The sequence below is a fragment of the Crocuta crocuta genome, unplaced genomic scaffold (assembly GCF_008692635.1).
Source record: "Crocuta crocuta isolate KB4526 unplaced genomic scaffold, BGI_CrCroc_1.0 scaffold327, whole genome shotgun sequence".
NCBI lineage: Eukaryota > Metazoa > Chordata > Mammalia > Carnivora > Hyaenidae > Crocuta > Crocuta crocuta.
In genome coordinates this window covers 1,250,723-1,269,778 of record NW_027529176.1, presented here as the reverse complement: position 1 = coordinate 1,269,778, position 19,056 = coordinate 1,250,723, and the positions used below count along the sequence as shown (strand labels likewise).

The window sequence follows — 19,056 nt, the reverse complement described above, 5'->3', positions numbered from 1 at the left end:
CACAGAAAAGAGGGAAGAGGCCCGAGAGGGGAGCACAGACGCGGAGCGCATGCCGGGCGTCACCGAGAGGAATGGGGTCAGCGACAGAACGGTTTTCTGAGGCCATGGCCGGGCCTCCTCTGGGTCCCCAAACAGCCCTTGTGCCCGCGGGCCAGGTCCCAGCGGCTCTTCCAGGGTCCTCGCACCCCCCAAAGAGACTAGNTCGCGCTGCCGCGAGGGCCTCTGGGAAGGCGGGCGGGCGCATGCGCGTAGGCGGGCGGCACTGCAGAGGCCGGCCTCGGGTGCCCGGGGAGTGTGGGCGTCGCGGTGCTTTTGCCGTTCGAAGGCTAAACGGGATGGTGTGGAGAACCTCCGAGAGGCGCTGTCAGGACCCACGTGGTGCGGTGGGCGTGTGACGGGAGCGAGGCGTGCTGGGTGCCGGGCCGCGAGCTGGCGGGTGAGCGTGTTCTGCAGTGTGTGGGAGCAGGGGAGCACCCCAAACACACAGCGGGGTCGACCGAGTGTGGGGAGGCCGCCCGGCCGACGGGGAGCTGTGTGCACAGGCCACAGCCACGGGGGCCAGTGATGGGGTGACGCTTGTGGGGGCGCCCATGTGCCTGGCGTGCAAGGGGGGGGCTGGGTTCCCTCAGGAGCACGGCCTTGGTTTGGGAGGCGGCCCAGGGAAGCACGGGAAAGGGAGCAGCACCGGAGACTCGACGCGGCGAGGCTGGGCCCGGGGTGTTGACGAGCGAGCTCTTCGGTGCGGGGGGCCTCGGGGAGGACGGAGACGGCACCCCCAGAGCTCGCTGACTCCCCGCACCCTCGTCTGGGACGCGGACCCGGGCGTCCGGAGGGGCCCCGCGAAGGCTCTCGCGTGCCTCTGGGGAGCAGCCGGGTCGAGGACCCGCGGCCCCGGCGCTGGGAACGTGCACGCGCGCACCTGTATGTGCCTGCAGGGGAAGGGCCGCGCGGGGTGCAGGGGTGGGGGCGCACCGGGCAGGGAGGCCTGCGGGGAGCTGAGGTCCCGTGGGAGACCGAAGCGAGGGCGGCCGGCCCCGGGATGGAGGGGGGTGGAAACTAGGAGTGAGGGCAGTGCGTGTCTCCGGACCCAAGCCCTCGTGGCGGGGAAACCGCCTGAAAAACACGGAGGCTGCTGGGACGGGTTACTTTTGCGTTACAGTGAGATCGTTTTAGAAGTTCTGGTGCATTTGTTTGAAGTGATTAAAGATGCCGGTTTCCTACCTCTGAACAAATGGGCGTTAAGGAAATAGCGGTTTTCGTGCTTCGGTGAGTGATGGCCGGATGGACGCCTTCCGCCTGTCGCGTCGCCGGCCTCACGCCGCCAGCCGAGTGTGTGCGGCCAAAGCTTTGCATAAAGATGGCATCTAATCTGCGATCGCGCCTGGATTTGCTCGGCCCCACGGAGGCTGAACTCATTCTATTCAGAACGCCACGGGAACAATAACCAAAAAAGGATACCGTGAAGGCAACATCTATCATATGCTTCTTAAAAAACCCCATTGTCAGCATCAGTGACAATGGCATTACCGCTCAGTCACTGAGATTAAAAATTAGTCATACGTGGAAAATAGAAACAGGTTTTCAGGGAGAAGGAAGCTTTGGTTCCACTGAATAATGCCCCCTTTTTTTGCTTGGTAAATAAATGATGCGTATTTTCTGATGATAGATATTTCTGAGGGTGGCTGTGTCTAGGTGGCCCCAGGTTTGGGGTAAAAGCCTTGCTGTCACTTGACTGGGCAGATGTCAAAAATATTTTATAAATGATATCCCACGCTCTCTGACAGTGAGGTATGGGCAGTGACAGCAGACATCTAGAATGTGTATCTTTCTAGCTTAGGTCACGAATGAATCACAGTGTTTGGAATTAAGGGTTTTTTTTCTCTTACATATCACGGGTTATCAGGGCGTCGTTAGGCGGGCCGTGTCCCCTCACCCCTGCAGCCCTACCTTCCTTCCTGCTGCTCCTCTGCCCGCCAAGCCCACTGTCAGTGGGGGACCTTGCTCCCTCTGTCAGCGACACCTAGAAACAGTCCATGGGGCGCCCCTGCACCACCCCCACGCCAGGCCTGTGTCCCCCTTTCCTCTGCCTTCTGTGCTGAGGACTCTTAGTACTTGTGTGAAAGGCCCGCTGGCCCTATGGCTCTCCCTGACCCTATGAGCCTATGAGCCATTCCTGTGCTCCCGCGGCAGTAGAACCCCCCGGACATGTGTTCAATCCCTGCGTCCACCTCCTCTCCTCCAGCTCGCTTTTGATCCCACTCAGAGCAGCTTTTTGTCCACACCCCACTGAGAGGTCTCCTGGCAAGGTCCCCACTGGCCTCCTCCCTCAACCCGCATGAGATGAGGCGTCAGTCACTGGCTCTCTTCGGGCCTCAGGTTTCTGGGTGCCTGCGGGCTCAGCCCCTGCTGCCCTGGGCAGCCCCTCCTCTTCCCGCCCACTGTGGCGGACTCGCTGGGCCTCTGCCCAGGACCGCTCTCGAGCGACTGCACAGCACAGACGCCTGCACAGGGCTCTCCCTGCAGCCTCACCCCCAGGCTCCAGCTCGGCAGCCCGCCCCCACCTGCGCCTGCCCCTCCGGAGCCCCCCACAGCCCAAGGTGGCTCTTCAGCGTAGGTCCCCTGCAGAGGGTCGTGGTGAGGGCTCGCTGCTTCCAGCTGACAGCCTGTGGTCAGACCAGTAAGTGCAGGCTCCTGACACCGACGCTCGGGGCAGCGCAGGAAATCCTCGCCTTGTGCCGTCCTAAGGGTGGACCCAGCTCCCCACGGTGGCCAGAAAGTGCCGGTGGAACCAGGCCGCTCTGCCAAGTTTACAGGAACAATCATTTGTCCCCTGCTCTCCTTGGGCCTTATCCCCCGAAGTGCCAGTTCTCCGGAGGCCAGCAGGCAAGCCACCTGCCTCGCCCAGAGCAGGACTTCTCCCTACCTGCTCGTGTGCACACTCAGCACCTTTATATCCAAGAGGGGAGAGGAGAGACGGGGCCTGGGAAGATTCTAGAGTGTGGTGGGCATTCAGTGCCCACAGAGCCCCCTCTCACCAAGGCACCCTGAAGAAGGGAACTTTGAGTTCTTTCGTTTCCCAAAGGGCTTTTTATAGTGTGCCCACTGCAAGCCAGTCCTCAGTGGCTCTTCCCGCCCCCTCCAAATGCCTCTCAGCCTGTCTTCAAATAAGAATAAATATGTGTGTCTGTTCTCTGGGGCCTCTGACAGCCCCGAGCTGGCCCCATGACTTGGGTGGGATTGATGGCACCGTCTCCCCACGAAGCCAGGTGCATCTTTTACTAAAGGTGGTTTCCACATGATGAATGGCTCTCTCACAAACACAAAATTGTTGATAGTGTTTACAAACAATTCATTTTTCACCTTCTGTTGATTCTCCGCCAGCCTCCCTCGGTGACCCCCCCACCGCTGATGCATCGGTGGCTATTACTGCCATTGATTAAGGCTTCCTGTGGTCCCCCGGAGCCTGTTACTCCATTTGTCACAGACAAGTGGCTCGCGCACAGCAGTATATCATGTTCTCTTCGTGCTTTACTGTTATTTGTTTTTCAATTTATGTCTTGGGCTCTCCAAGTACAGGTGCGCACCCACACTCCAGAGTCTCGTCGCCCCAATTGTGAACACGTCACACGTGTAATTAAATTATCTGGCTTGACCCAATCCCGTGCCCCCGAAGCCTGACTCCTCTGCCTCCCGTTCTGAAAAAATGCAAATGTAAATAAACAGCGTCAGCACTGCCACCTAATTGAGACTTGGGGACAGGAAAGAAAGTCATGTAAGTGCCATGATTTGTTTGACATTCACAATTGAACCAAAATAAAAAACAAAACCAAAAAAAACACCCCAAGCCCAAATTTTTCAGCACCTTCTGGGGAAGAGACAGTCATCTCTTCCAGCGGCCCCGTCCAGGCCGGGTGAGGGTTTTATAGAATAGCTGATTTCACCATGGTTCTCCACTGCGTCCTGACCGCATTTGTAGTTCACTTACGGCATTTCCCATGGCCAGGCCCTCACAGGAGACAGGCTGGTGTGTGCAGAAGGTGCTGGACGCTGTGAGGGTCCCGCCTTCAACTTCCTGCCGCATGGCCGCTGGGCTTCTCGACAGCCTGGTCCTCATTTAGGACTTGCAGAGGCTCAGGAGGAGCCTCAGTTTCCTCCCGTCCTGTGAGTCTGAGTGTCATGTTCACATCCAGAGTCCACTGGGCTCGTACTTGCCAAGCATCTGCTTCCAGGAGCGAGGCAGACTCCTTCAGCACGTCTGTCCCCATCCATGGAAAACCCCTGCAGTGGCCTGCGTCCCCACACACACCAACCCCATTTGTCTGCCTTTTCACACCAAAATTCTCCACTTCCTCATTTCTTATTCTCTCGTTTTCCTTCTAGGTTTTGTTGTTGTTGTTGTTGTTGTTTTAACTTCAAAAGCACAGTAGTACATTCTTGCTGAGAGAAGTCCAGTAATACAGAAGTGTGTAAGGAAAAGGCCGGTCATCTCCCCGAGCCCGGGGGCCTGAGGAGGCCGGGCTCTGCTGCTGATTCTGCCAGTTACTCAGACAAAGAGGTGTATTTGAACTTTTCTTCCGTGTCTTCCCTTTTAAAATACTAATGTGGATTTTTCTGCCACATAGACATTACTCTGCAGTTTGCTTTATTCACCTCCTGTGACGCCTGCCCCGAGACCCGGGGTGGGGGAAGGCGGGTCTTCGGCCGGGTGTGGAGCCTGGAACCTGCGGCCTGCGGACTCTGGGGCGCCCCACCTTCTGCCTCTGCACCCGCTCTGCCCCAGAGCTTCGGACCAGTGGCTCTATTCAGCTCCTCTTTTTGAAATACCCGGGGTGGCTTCTGCTCACCTGGTTGGACACAGACAGACATACACCCTTTCCTCACTTTGCCTGTGGTTACTTTTGACTATTTCGGAATCAGATTTTAGGAGCTCTTTTACTTGGGGCCCTCGCTTCCATTTATCACATGTGGCCCATTTTCTTAAAAATCTCTTGTCTTTTGACTTTTTCCTGATGTCTTGTTATATAGAAGTATTAAATTTTAAATTGTACAATCTTCAAATCTTTTCCTCTACGGTATCTGGCTTTTCTGTTTTGATATAAAATGTTCCTTCATTCCTGAGATTATTAAAATTATCCCCCTCTTCTAACGTTGTTTGTACTTTGTTTACACTGAATCTCTAAGCCGCCTTTAGGGAGAGGGACGTTTTTACAGTAGTATGTATTTTCAGGGTGCACAGTATGTCCACCCATTATTGAAGTCTGGTTTTGAGTTGCTGAGTAAAAATTATATACATCTCCTAGATCATGTCTTTTTCTTATTAAATGTGTTCCTAGACATCGTATAGTCTTGTCACACTTGTAACTGAAAATATTCCTGATTCCTGTTTCTAGCCGTGTGTGTGTGTGTGTGTGTGTGCTTTAAGAAGTTGGTTATTATATAGTGTCTTAATCTGCTCAAGCTGCTATAACAAAATACCACAGCGTGGGGGATTGAAACAATTTTCTCACAGTTCTGAAGGAGGCTGGAGGTCTGAGATCAAGGTGCTGGTTGATTCGGTTCCCGGTGAGGGCTTCTCCCTGGTTTGCACACAGCCACCTTCTCACTGTGTGCCTGCCTTCTGGAGAAAGTGAGCAAACTCTTGTGTCTCTTCTCATAAGGGCACTAATCCTGCTGTAGGGCCCCACCCTCACAGCCTCACCTAACCCTAATCACCTCCCCCAAACCCCTCTTCTAAACACTGTCACGTTGGGGTTCAGGCCTCAACATACAAATGGGGGGGCACAATTCAGTCCATAACATATAGTTAGCTAACCTTACCGGGGCATCTAGGTGGCTCAGTCAGTAGAGCCATCGACTCTTGGTTTTGGCTCAGGTCATAATCTCAAGGTTAGTGAGACAGAGCCCTGCATGGGGCTCTGCACTAACAGGGCAGAGTCCACTTGGGATTGAGAGACTTACTCTCTCTCAAAATGAACTTAAATTTAAAACTACGTTACCAAATTCTGTAATTAGTTTTAATAGTTCTTTTAGTTGATTTTCGTGGTATTTCAAATTGTACAAACAGATCCTCTGAATATAAAGATTATTGTGCCTCCTTTCTCTAAGATTTTGTTTTTCTGCATTATTTCCTTAACTGAGAACTCCACCTGGGAAGAACAGTGGTAGTAGCAGGCATTCACATCTTGTTACTGATTTAAATGTCAAAGGTTTTAAGATTTCAATATGCAGGGGCGCCTGGGTGGCTTAGTCGGTTAAGCATCCGACTTTCGCTTAGGTCATGATCTCGCGGTTCGTGGGTTCGAGCCCCGCGTCGGGCTCTGTGCTGACTGCCAGCTCAGAGCCTGGAGCCTGTTTCAGAGTCTGTGACTCCCTCTCTCTCTGACCCTCCCCTGCTCACGCTGTCTCTCTCTCTCTCCTAGAAATAAATAAAACATCAAAAAAAAATTAAAAAGATTTCAATATGCAATGTGTGCATTATCTGCATTTGATACATTGTCTAACAAATGTAAGCAGTCCCTTCTGTTCTCATTTTACTTAGAATTTTTTACAGCATAGTGGCTGAATTGTTCAGATGTTTTAGGGGCCGCCGGGAGATTTCTGCACAGCGTTTCTTCTGTCCCTGTTGGTGAGGTCGCCCCGGCTGGTGGGGCCCTCGTGGTCATGGAGTGTCCTGCATGAGCACATGCCAGACCTGATCTGTTATTTATATTCAAGACGTGTATCTGTGTTGTGTTAGGGCACTTTGGGCTTCAAATATCAGAAAGCCCAACTTGCACTGACTGGGTTGGAAAGGAGATTGGCTATTTCAGCAAATCAGAAACCAGAGGGGCCTCAGGGCGCCAGTCCTCTTCCACCCTCAGTCTGTCTGTGGATCCCCCACGGTCGCAAGATGGCCACACAGTTCTTGGTGTTGCCCCCAGTAACGACGGCTTCCAGAAGCAGAGAGACGTGGCCTCTGCCTGTGGGCTCTCCCGGGGGTACCCTGAAGACTCCCCTCTTGACCAACTGGCCAGACTGCATCCTGAGACTATGGTGCAGGTCAGTCCCTGGTTGAAGGCCTGGGGTGACCTCTGCAGATCACCATGTCCTACTGGCATTTGGGACAGTGAGTGTGAGCAGGTGTGCCCAGCACTGCAGCACATTTAGCGTCCCCAGCCCCTGACAGTGCTCCCTCCCCACTGTGCTGCCAGCACCCTTTGTTTATACGCCAGTTGTCTACACCTTCTGGGGCTGAGACTGGCCGTCCTTCCCTGGAGCATGTGGCTTCAGTAAGGAGATGGTCACACGAGCCAAAGGAGATTCTGTAATGACAGGTGGGGCACGCGGATGGGGTCAGGCCACCAACAAAGACTGCAGCTTACGTTGTTGATGAAAAGGATCCACAGTGCTCTGTGCCACCTTTTCATCAGATCTGGCGTTTTCGCCTGGCAAGCCGAGGCCGGGCCCCAGCAGCCCGTGGACAGGCGGCCTGTGCTCTCTGCAGACTGGAGCGCCTGGCTGCTGGCCGCTAGAGCCCACGTCCCCTTTTAGCAGCTTCTAGTCTATGGCTGTTGGTCTGTTCTTGCTTGTTCCCTTTTCTTGGGTCAGCTTTGATCCTTTAAGTCTTGATGCATCCATTTCTCAAATCTTCCAGTTTACATTCATGACGTCTTCTAAGTTTGTAAAATCTCCCCTGTGGCTTGGTTAGTGTTCTTTTTCCTTTCTTAATGTGCGGTAATTTGTGTTTTCCCTCTGAGGCAGCCACTGCTCGTGGTCACCCAAACTCATTCTTGTCTTCCTGAATGACAGAACCTGATTGTGTTTGGATCGGCAGTGTGTCAGCTAGAACTCCTGGCCTCCCGTGTAGCCAGTGTGGCCCTGTGACCAAGTTCTAGGGGAAGTGGGGGATGCTTTGCTTTCTTCTTTGACACTTCTTCCTTTTTTTTCCTCTTGGAACACAGAGACGAGCCCTGAGGTGGAGTAACTGGTCTCTGCTGTGAGGCTGAAAGCAAACTGCAGGCACCTGGGGGCGGAGACCCTGTGGCCCTGCCCCCGGGCCTCCACGGCGGCTCTAAATGACCCCTCACTCCTGCACACAGCTAACCAGCCCCCGATAAACAGCTGTGTCCCGATCTCATGCAGTCAAAAGTGGATCCTAGTTGATACAATCTCTTTTCTCGCTGATCGGGCCTCTCAAGGATTTATCAACTTTGTTTTTTTCCCGGACACTCCGCTTTTTTGCTGTATGACTGAAGTCAACTTTTAATCTTCAGTAATTTCCTCTTTGTACTGTCTTTTGGTTAATTTATTTCATAAATTTTATATATATATAATTGTATAAATACATATACACACACACCTGTGTATAGGCAATAAACTCATCTAAGGTTGCAGAATTTCATCATAAATGTATGAATCCCATACATTTTATATAATGGTAATTACTTTGCAGTTACTTTCTAGGTAATGTACAGCTTGTGCTTTAACTTCCCGTTCAGACCTTACTTAGAAACGTCTCCTCACTTCCAAATGGTTTTACTTGGGATGCTCTCAGCTGCCACTTTGTAAGCACGCACTCTCTAAAAAACGAGCTGTGGGAAATGCTTTGCTATTGAAGGAGTGGTTTCACCAAGCACGTGGTTCTGCCAGCACCGCTCCAGAGCTGCAGCCTCGGCTGGTGCCCTGTCGCCTCTCCGGCAGCCCCCCGACCCCCATCCCGGGCTCCGGGAGTTGATGATCTGGTCCTGAATCCCACAGTTCCGAACAACATTATTCTGCTGCTGGAGCGCTGTTTCCTGATTTAGGCGTAACTCATGGACTTGGCAGGATGAAGGATCAACATCTCTCTCCTCTCCACTTGGCCTGTCTTCCTCCCCCTTCACGTCTCCTAATAGAGTCAAGTTATAACTGCCCCCGGGGCCCAGATGCCAGGAGGACATCCGCTTACATTAGTATGGCTCCGAGAAAGAACGCACAGCTGAGTCAGGTTATATTACAAGATTGCGTTTTATGTTCCCTCGAGTTACTGCCCGTCTGATTTTGCTGCTGTTGTTGCAGGAGATGGCCAGGGCTCCAAGGCGCCTAGCTTCCAGGCTTTAGCTTCGCGGACCGCAGGCTGGCGTGGGCCTGCTGGGGGGGGCGGGGGGGGGCGGAGCCCCGCGGCTCAGCGCCGAGGACCAGTGGGGCCCCGGGCGGGAAGGCGGGAACTTCGGAGGGCCCCGAGGGACACTGGGACACTGGCGTGGTTCCTGCTTATGCAGGGTGTCCCTACCCCTGCGAAGGGGATGTCGTTAGGTGAGGGGAGCCTCGCGGGAACGGAGTGGGCTCCACAGCGACCCGGGTCCCTGGGAGGTTATGCAGGGCCCCCGTGGAGGTACACCTCTCGGACAGGCTTGCAGGGAGCGCAGGCTCCGGAAGCAGGCCTGATCTGCGGGCCAGGCTGGTCCTGGAGGCGAGCTGGTTCTAGAAGTCGTTGCGGCAGGTCGGGGACCGGGCTCCGGGGGGCGTTTCGAAGGCAGGTTCCGGCAGGGAGTTGTGCCGGCGGGCTGCGCCGACGGCTCCCGGGCTCCCAGGCCGCGCCTGCGTCCGCGATCGAGAAGGCGGGCATCGCTGGAGCGCTCGCTCCTGCGAAGCCGTTAAACACCCCACTGCCAACGTTTTAACGGTTTGGACAAGCTCCTCAGAGCGCCACTGTTGCCCTGGGGGCGGGACGAACCGGCGCCGTGCAAACCTGCGCAGTCGGCTCCGAGCCGAGCACGCAGGCTCCCGGGACGTCGGGCTGGACGCTTTTGGGAGTTGCTTTTTTCCTTTTTCCCTAACTTTTCCGCTCGCTGAGCGGACACCGCGGCGCATGCCTAGTCTGCGCCCCGCCCGGCCGCGCGGCGTCTCGCCAGGCGGTTGCCAGGGGCGACCGCATTCCCCCGGGACTCCTCGGCCGCGCGGGCGGGGCCTGGTCGTCGGGGGCCCGCCTCCTTCGCTCTCTGGTTGGCTGATGCTGCTGTTCGTTGGAGTCGTCGCGGCCGCCGATTGGGCAAAGGGAAGTTTCGCACGCTCGGCCCGCGCCCGCCACCCTCGAGGAGAGAACGGTGCGGGACACTGCGCGGCGCCCGGGAGGGACCTGTCCCGGCCTCGGCTTCCAGGCAGGCAAGGCCCGAGCGGCAGGCGGCGATGATCCCCGAGGAGAGGCCGGACGGCCCGGACTCCGGCGAGGAGAGCGCGCGGCTACAACCTGCCGGCAGCGTTCGCAAGGTGGGCGCGTCCGCAGGGACGGGGATCGCCGGGAGGAGGGGTCTCGGACCCCCGGCCCGCTTTTGCCCGCCACCTGCAGCTGGCGGGCGTGTGGAGCTCCGGAGTCAGCGCTGGCTTTTCAGGTCTGAGCGCGCTGCAAGACCTCTGGCAGCAACCCACTTCACTCGCCCCTAGAGGCCAGCTGGGCTTACCTCTGGGGAAACTGAGGCTCGGTGGAGAGGCCAAGCCCGCGTTACCTGCCTGAGCTGGGCTCCTGTGCCGCCCAGCAAAGGGTGGGAGCGCAAGTCCAGCTCAGCGTTTTCTCCCACGCTCCGGAGGACGCTCAGGTGTTGGGTTCTGGTCTGTGACTGCCCGTGGCCCTTGAGCTAGTTCTGGGTGCCCGTCATTCCTCCTTTCCTAGCCTTTCCCTCCCTCTCGCCAGGACCGCTCAGCCTTGCCCTGGCACCTAGCTCTGTATTTGACGAAACTTTCAGCGGCAGGCAGCTGGAGCCTCCCAGGAACAGGAAATGGCTGGAGGACTCCACAGATGGACAGTTTGTCCATTTCCTCACTTCCCACACACCTCCTCCCGCTCTGAGGTCCCTAATCCTGGGGCGCTGACTCTGGGCCAGGGACCATTCTCAAGAGTAGTGGGGAAGCTCTGGAAAGGGGTGGGAAGTGGACACCTGTGGAGTCTGTGCTGGGAAGAAGGGGGCACTCAGGCTGCCGCTGTCTGCAGCCTGGAGCCTTGGTGTTCCCTGGGCATAACCCACAGTCCGTCCCAGTGTCAAGACCAGGCCCGTACAGGTGCTACAGGGCTCGGAGGGTGCATTCCCCCCTTCCCACACATCTCTTCAGGAGCACTCGACACTGGGGAGCAGACGAGTGGTGTCGATGAAGACAGCCCTCCTGAGCTGATGGCCTCTGCCAGCTCACGGTCCACCCCCATCCCCAGGCAGATGGACATGGCTCCTGGCCCAGAACCTCTAGAACCTGCTGGAGCTTTGCTTCAGAAGGGGAGGGATGTAGCTTTGGCTGTGGCCTGCTCCTCCCTCCCTAGGTCCTCAGGACTTCTGGAGGGGAGACTGCCCACCTCCTCGGCTCATTCCCTCCTGCACAGAGCGGGCTTGGGGGTGCCGTGCAGAAGAGACACAGGCCAGCAGGAAGATAGCCAGACAGCAGTGCAGAGAGAAGGGCCATGCTTTGTCTTCTCTCTTGGCGCCCCCCTGAGATGTACAGATGAGGGTCCTGCCCAAGGGCCCAGAGCAGGGGGCAGTCCACTTCTAGTGTCCTTTCTCTCGTTGTTCACTGGACAAGCCCCCTCTCCCTAGTTACCCAAGGATCACCAGGTGGCCTCCCGGGAGAACGCCTCTGCCTTTAGGAGATCCTTCCTGATTGATCTCTCATCTCTCTTGACCACTCTGGAGTCGGTGGGGGCGGTGAGCCATAATCTGAGGTGGTTGTGCACCAGGAGCCTTCCACTTGGGAGGGTGTGAGGCCTCCTTAAGGGTGCCCTCGAGGGACTGGCACAAGATGTAGCCCCCAAAAGGTCTGTAACTGTCCCTGCCTGCCAGCAGGAGGGCGCATATCAAACAAAATAGGCCACGTTTCCTCAAATGTGTGGAAGACAGTGGACACTGCAAGGGGCCTGACCTCAGCACTGCCTGAATAAAGCTCTGTCCCTGCCGTCAGGGCAGCATCCTGAAGACACTGTCCCCACCGCCACTCTGTCAGGCCATGTGACCATCTGTGGGGACATTGCCCAGGGAAGGTACATTCTGGGAAGTTCTTCTGACTCCAGGGCTGGTGACTGTCGCAGATGAAGGCCCCTAAATGGCTAGGAGGAGGCATGATGGCCATGGCCATGAGGTCCCACTGCAGCCCTGAAGGCTGCTCCAGCCCCACTTCCTGGCTGCCGTGGAAGCCCCTTGCCTTCCCTGCCCGGAGCCTCCGGTCACCCGGCTGCAGCCTCACTGTGGCTGGGAACCCCCCATCTCTGCCTTCCGTGGCTCATGGCTCTCCTGCCTGGGGCCCCAAGTTGCAGGTGGCCGGATTGTCCCGTGTAATGAGGAACCGTGGCTAAAGGGCCAGTGGGCAGTCGGGAGGCTGGCCTGCTGCCTGTGAGCTGAGGGACCCTGGGTCTGTGGTTTGAGCATTTGCCCAAAGGGACCCCACATGTAAACAGCCAGCTGGGGTGATACCTCCGTGTCACACATCAAGACACGTATCCCAGGGTCAGCATGGGCCGAGCGCCACAGGGAGCAAAGTAGGCTGGAAAGCCAGCCTCCAGCAGGCCCCTTTCCATCAGCACCTTCGCAGGAGCCAGGCTGGATCATGCCCCCACCCTGGCCATGCTAGAACTCATGCTAGAAACGTGGGTAGAGTGGATTCTGGGGGTGATGGAATGAAGTTCAAAAGCACAGAAGGATATGTGCTGAGCAATTGGCCATCTCCCGCCAGAGGCTCCCAGAGCCCCGTCACACTGGTGCTGGCTCCACAGAATAGGCCCAGCTGCTTCTTGGGGCCCCAGTCCCAGCCCTTCTCCTGCCCGCTGTGTGCTTCCTGCCCTGACTGCCTCCACCCCCCTCCTTTCTGGGATCTGGGATCCCACCTCAACTAGGCCTGCCCAGCCCCACCTGTGCTGACCGCCCCCTTTCCCACCAGCGAGAGCCCTCTGGCATTCGTGAGCTGTTGACAGAGGCACAGCCTGGCCCCTGTGACCTGCAGCCTCTCCACAGGGCTGTGACCCGCTGGCACAGACACCGCGTGGCCGCCTGCAGAGCCGCAGGGCCCAGGTCCACCAGCAGATCAACAAGGAGTTGCGGATGCGGACGGGCGCAGAGAACCTGTACAGGTGAGTGCCGGCCGCCACCCCCACCCCTTAGGACAGTGGTGCTGCTGTCCCCTGAGGCCCCCTGGAACCCAGCCCGTGGGGGATGACGGGGGCAAGGCAATGACCCAGGCAGGTGCCTGATCCTGTGGCCTGGTTCGGGAGAGAGACGTGTGAGCCGGTGACTATGGCTATTGCAGGCTCCCAGGAGGAGGGGCTGGGCCTCCCCCCAGGGTCTGGGGCAGCCATGCTGCTCAAGTGGAACCCTCCCAGACAACCTGGGCCCCTACCTTGGTGGACCTTCCTGGCAGGGGTCAGCGCAGGGCCAGCCAAGTTCCATGTGGTACTGGAGGGGGCTGGTGTGCAGTGCGGGAGCCTCTGATTTATGTGGTGACCAGAAGGGCTTTCTCAGTAGAGGCACCATTTAGGCTGAACTGTGACAGGTGTCCCAAGACTGAGGACCTGGGAAAGCGTCCTCCAGGCTGAAGAGGTGCCTCTTCCTTAGAACAGTGAGCTGTACATCCGCTCAGACCCTCACTCACGTCTCATGCACGGCTGGTGGCCCAGGAGGATGGTCCGACCCGTCAGAGCCCCAGCCAGTGTGCACGGAGCTGGCCGATGGGCTCCAGGATGCAGCTCTGCTGGCCCCAAGAGGCCCCTCCATTTCCTTAGCCGACCTGCAACCCTGTCCAACTCATCCCTGCTCTCAGCTTGGCCTCCCTGGGGACCCACGGCCCCATCTGTCCAGTGTGCACGTGGAGGCGCAGAGAGAGGGGCTGACTCCCGCCCTTCCGGGAAAGTTGGTTTCATGTCCCTGTGGAAGAAGGCTTGCTGGAGTCTGTGTCCAAGGAGCGAGGTGGTGGGAGGCAAGAGCCTGTGCCGTGGGGCAGGATCACCATGTATATGCGCGGACAGGACCCTGCACGAATGATGGGGGGTCACGGTGCCCCACCCAAGGGGGCTGGGCCTGTGAGCACAGCACTATGGGAGGGGGCTCCGGAGCCCAGGCTGCGCAGGGGCTGCGCAAGGCCCAAGGGCACGCGGTCCACCTGCAGAGCAGGGCTTCAGCTCAGTCTGGCCTCCCCCAGAGCCACCAGCAACGCCTGGGTCAGGGAGACAGTGGCCCTAGAGCTGAGCTACGTCAACTCCAGCCTGCAGCTGCTCAAGGAGGAGCTGGAGGAGCTCAACGGCAGTGCGGAGGCCGACCGGCCCGAGGGGTGCGTGTGCGTGTGAGCGGGCAGGTGTGTGCGTGTCGGCAGCGAAGAGGCGGAGTGCCCAGAGGGGTGTGCGCAGGAGGGTGTGGTGCACACGTGCAAGACACCATCCAGGGCAGCATCTGCGTGCTGTGCAGCGTGTGTGCAAGCCACGTTTCAGAATCAGGAAGGGGGTTACGTGTGCCTGGAGAGGTAGGGGCGGCCACTGGGGACAGCAGGGGACAGCCGTAGAGTCTGGGCTCAACGGTTCTGGTTCCAGCGAAGGGGTCACTGTCCCTATGATCCCCCTGGGGCTGAAGGAGACCAAGGAGCTGGACTGGTCCACACCCCTGAGGGTAAGTGCTGACCTGTGAGCCCTGGGGTCTGATGGGACACGGCCCTGCCCTGAGGGCCACACCCTGCCCTGGGGTCTGAAGGGATCGCCAAGGCTTCCTGGTCCAGCCATTGCCTGGAACAGATGTGGAAACAGGCCCAGAGGGAGGGGGTCTGGCGGCGGCTGCCGGGCCTGCCCAGGCCGTGGGAGGTTCTGGCTGCGTGGTCGATGGAGAAGAGCCCACTGTGGGATCGATCTTGCTGACAGGCCATGATTGGCCCCAGGGTCCCCCCACTCACTCTGTGAGTCAGCACTGGCTGGGGGCTGCCCTCTCTAGTCAGAGCCTCCGCTGTGAAAACCTGCCGGTTCAGGGGTCCTCGGGGTTGGTGATCTCGCTGCCCAGCAGGCAGCACGGCGAGGGGCCCAGCTCCTGGCCTCAGGGCCCTTGCCTGTCAAGCGGCAGGAGAGCGCCTGCTTCACAGGAAGAGCTCTGAGCAGAAGCAGCACCGAGTCCCTGAGCCTGTAGCTGCAGGGGGTGGGGGGGACCGCAAGGCCAGAGGAGGGGACCCGCCACCCCATACACACCAGTCCTCAGCCTTCCTCCAGGGGCCCCGGGGCCTCCGCCACCCGTCTCCACGTTGGGCCGGGTGAGCAGGGAAGGCCAGCCCCTGCCCCTCCCCCAAGCAGGAGCTGATCTCTGGGCACTTTGGAGAGGACAGTGCCTCGTACGAGGCGGAAATCAGGGAGCTGGAGGACCTGCGGCAGGTGAGAGGGCTCCTCCCGCCCCCTCCCTGTCCCGGAGACCAGCCACCCCCGGTCACAAGGGAAAACAAGACTCAGTGAGGGACAGAGGAAAGGAGCTCAGTGTAGACAGCCTCCATGCAGGAGTCCCCGCGGGGGGCAGCCCTGGGGACAGTGGGGAGACTGGCACACCCCGAGTGTGCATTAGCACAAACAGCCAGGGTGCACACGTGTTCTGCGCACAGCAGGGAAGTTCTTTCCTCATCACAGGCAGTGGCCCCTGAGAGTGGCTGCCCTGTGCCTTCCCTTCCCCAGGGACCCTCCGTGCCTGGGCCTATCCCCTGTGTCCAGTGTCCTGGGGACAGCATGGTCCACAAGAGAGCCAGACAGGGCAGATGTGCCGCTTCGGGACCTTGTCCACCTCTAGACCCTGGGGTGCTCCCATCGGGCTGGGGCATCCAGGGGGTTCCTGGGGTGCTGTGTGTGCTGTGGGATGGATCTGGGGTACCGAGGCCCAGCTGGTCCCTGCCCCGCAGGCCATTCGGACCCCCAGCCGTGGCGAGGCGGGCCTGGAGCTGCTCATGGCCTACTACAACCAGCTCTGCTTCCTGGACGCACGCTTCGTCACCCCGACCAGGAGCCTGGGGCTGCTCTTCCAGTGGTAGGTGGTGGGGGAGGCGGTCACTGGTGTCCACTGACTGCTCCCCAAAGCCCTTTCTGTGACTCCTGGCTGCTTGCTGTGGGAACTCCATCCAGCCTCATCCACCCGCAGGTATGACTCGCTCACGGGGGTCCCGGCCCAGCAGCGGGCCCTGGCCTTCGAGAAGGGCAGTGTGCTTTTCAACATCGGGGCCCTCTACACCCAGATCGGGGCTTGCCAGGACCGCTCCTGCCCCGAGGGCACCAGGCTCGCCATTGAGGCTTTTCAGAGGGCTGCTGGTGAGGGCAACCCAGCCCCCAGCCCCCTAGCTGGAATTTTCGGAAGTGGGGGGTGGGGCGGGGGGTGGGAATGCGCCCCAGTGTGCGGGGCAGAGCAGATACACGGGCCCGTGGAGGGGGGCGGGCAGGCAGCCCTGTGCTCGTGCTGTGAGCGCCCCTCCGCAGGCGCCTTCAGCCTCCTGAGGGAGAACTTTTCCCGAGCACCCAGCCCCGACATGAGCCCGGCCTCGCTCTCCATGCTGGAACGACTCATGACTGCCCAGGCCCAGGAGTGCATCTTTGAGGGCCTCTTGCTGCCGTCCCCTGAAGCCCCCCAGGGTTGCCTGGCCCAGCTGCGCCTGGCTCAGGAGGCTGCCCAGGTGAGGACAGGGAGCCCTCAAGAGACCTGGCCGTGGCCAGATGAGCAGGAGGGCCTGATCAGGGGTCGGGGTAGGGTACAGGGGCCGTGTCTCCCGTTTGTTCCCAAAGCCAGCCGTTGTTCTGGTCTTTGGAGTTGGTCGGGCTGCCGGGGTCCTGGGTTCTTGCCACTGGGGCCCAGGGTCCTGAGCTTGGCTCAGCTCAGGGTGCAGGGCAGGGCCACTGGGACTCGGGCCGGGGCAGTCAGAGGCCGGGCCACTGGGCGGGGAGGCCCCAGCACCCCAGCCCATTCTCCGGCAGGTGGCAGCTGAGTACAGGCTGGCACACCAGAGCATGGCCCAGCCACCCGTCCGCGACTACGTGCCCTTCGCCTGGACCGCCCTGGTGCGTGTCAAGGCTGAGTTCTTCCGCGCGCTGGCCCACTACCACGCAGCCGCGGCGCTCTGCGACAGCTCCCGTGAGTGCCCTGCCCCTCACGCGTGTGCCGGCAGGGGCCCTGGCGTGGAGGGGCTCACAGCCCTTTCTGATCCCCAACAGCGGCCGAGGCGGACTGCCCAGCGCCCCCACAGGCCATCCTCGGGCTCCCGCCCACATCTGGGCCCCCGGGCGCTGCACCACCTCAGGAGCAGGAGGGGCGCAGGATGCTGGGTGAGGCGGCCTGGCGCGGAGGGGGCTGGGGCCTGCCGAGGGGGACGAGCGACCCCTCCATCACGAGTCACCTCTCCCGGGCACGGCTGGTGTCTGGCGACTTGCCTCCTGAATGTCCCTTGGCGGTTGAGTCCAGGCAGGGCCGGAGCGAGGCGGGTAGCTTGGGCAGGTGGGGGCCCTCGTGGGTGGCAGCTCTTCCCCGGCCTGGCCCTCCACACCCGGCAGCTCCTCCAGGAGTGGCCGATGGGCCCGAAGCCCTCAGCTGCCCTCCTCGTGCTGCATCTGGGGGTGGGAGAGCCCCAGCCTGAGCGGGGGGGCCGCACGGGGCGTGTGCCGACTCTGTCCCGCGCAGGCAAGGCCCACCTGAAGCGCGCCATCCTGGGCCAGGAGGAGGCCCTGCGGCTGCACGCCGTGGGCCGTGCCCTGCGGAGCGTGGACCTGCTGCAGGCCGTGCTGGCCCGGGCCCTGCGCCGCTCGCTGGCCCGGTACTCAGAGCTCGAGCGGGAGGACGACTTCCTGGAGGCCACGGAGGCGCCTGGCGTCCCGCGTGAGCAGCCCCACCCCTCGGGCCGCGTGTGTGCAGCCCGCGGGCGTCAGCGGCCGAGGCCCTGTGGCTGCTGTTGAAGCCACTTCACCTCCAGCGCCCACCAGGGCAGCTGGCCTTNCGCGCACTCCAGGCAGAGGGAGGCCGCAAGCAGTGGCCTGGGAGACAGACCCACAGACCGCCCCGCCCCGTCTCCTGCTTTACAGGAGCAGGTGCCCAGGAGCCCCTTGGGGCAGGGGGAGCAGCCAGGTCCCCGGGTGTGCGTAGAGCAGGCGGCACCTCGGGCTCCCTCCCAGGCAGGGGCCTAGGGTCCCTGAGCCACAGGCCGAGTTCTGTTTTCCCTTCACCTTTGTCATTTCAGCGAAAACACAGCAGAAGCCAGAGGTGAGGGCACCCAGCTTTTCCAGGGTGAAGGTGACAGATATCTTCCACCGGCTGGTGAGCACCCCTGCCCGGGGCCCCCCGCCCCGCCTCAGCACAGGCGGCCCAGCCCTGCCCTGGGGGAGGACCCTGGGGGAGGACCCTGGACACATCAGTCCGTGGTGGTGGCCCCGCCCCATCCTGCCCCTCTGCCACACGAGTGTTTGACCCAAGATATAGAGATTGGGGTGAGGGGTGCTGTGGTGCCCCGGATGAGCCTCTGACACCCCTTCACCCCACCCCCAGGGGCCCCTGTCTGTGTTTTCAGCCAAGAACTGCTGGCGGCTGGTGGGGCCTGTCCGTGTGACCCGGGGAGAGGCTGGCTTTGGCCTCACGCTTCGGGGAGATGCCCCTGTCCTCATTGCTGCTGTCATTCCCGGGGGCCCGGCTGAGGTAAGGCCCCTGCCCAGGGCCGGTTCCCTGCGTTGAAGGGGGCAGATGGGACTGTGGCCAGGGGTGGCGGGTGCCCATGGGGGACTCAGGACCACCCCCGTGTCCCCACAGGCAGCTGGCCTGCGGGAGGGTGACTACATCGTGTCCCTGAACGGGCGGCCGTGCAAGTGGTGGAAGCACGCGGAGGTGGTGGCACAGCTAAGAGGCGCGGGTGCCGAGGGTGTGAGCCTGCAGGCGGTGACGCTGCTGCCCAGGGCGGGGCCACCCAGCACGGTGAGCGGCGCTCGCAGGGCAGGGGAGAGGGAGCCTGCGCGTGGCCGGCCCTCACTGGCGTGGCCTCCTGGCCGGCAGCCCTCCCCTCAGCGGGCCTCTGCGTGCCCACACTCCTGGGGACCTCAGGCAGGGGCGCCGCTGCAGGAGCTGTGTCACAGCCCCCCCCAGCCCGCCCCTG

At 60.1% G+C, this 19,056-nt stretch overlaps 1 protein-coding gene and 1 pseudogene across 1 annotated transcript in view; both read left to right on the top strand.

Moving 5' to 3' along the window:
- The first annotated feature begins 10,146 nt into the window (after nucleotides 1–10,146).
- Nucleotides 10,147–19,056, top strand: part of LOC144226728 (rhophilin-1-like) — a 9,609-nt gene continuing 699 nt past the window's right edge. Inside the window, exons 1-13 of the mRNA XM_077758250.1 lie at nucleotides 10,147–10,227; nucleotides 12,945–13,060; nucleotides 14,125–14,253; nucleotides 14,510–14,585; nucleotides 15,251–15,328; nucleotides 15,841–15,965; nucleotides 16,077–16,243; nucleotides 16,409–16,602; nucleotides 16,901–17,057; nucleotides 17,138–17,248; nucleotides 18,154–18,230; nucleotides 18,459–18,605; nucleotides 18,717–18,878. Coding sequence (XP_077614376.1) covers nucleotides 10,147–10,227; nucleotides 12,945–13,060; nucleotides 14,125–14,253; nucleotides 14,510–14,585; nucleotides 15,251–15,328; nucleotides 15,841–15,965; nucleotides 16,077–16,243; nucleotides 16,409–16,602; nucleotides 16,901–17,057; nucleotides 17,138–17,248; nucleotides 18,154–18,230; nucleotides 18,459–18,605; nucleotides 18,717–18,878 — 1,620 coding nt within the window. The remainder of the gene's footprint in view (nucleotides 10,228–12,944; nucleotides 13,061–14,124; nucleotides 14,254–14,509; nucleotides 14,586–15,250; nucleotides 15,329–15,840; nucleotides 15,966–16,076; nucleotides 16,244–16,408; nucleotides 16,603–16,900; nucleotides 17,058–17,137; nucleotides 17,249–18,153; nucleotides 18,231–18,458; nucleotides 18,606–18,716; nucleotides 18,879–19,056) is intronic.
- LOC144226729 (rhophilin-1 pseudogene) lies at nucleotides 17,267–17,873 on the top strand (annotated as a pseudogene).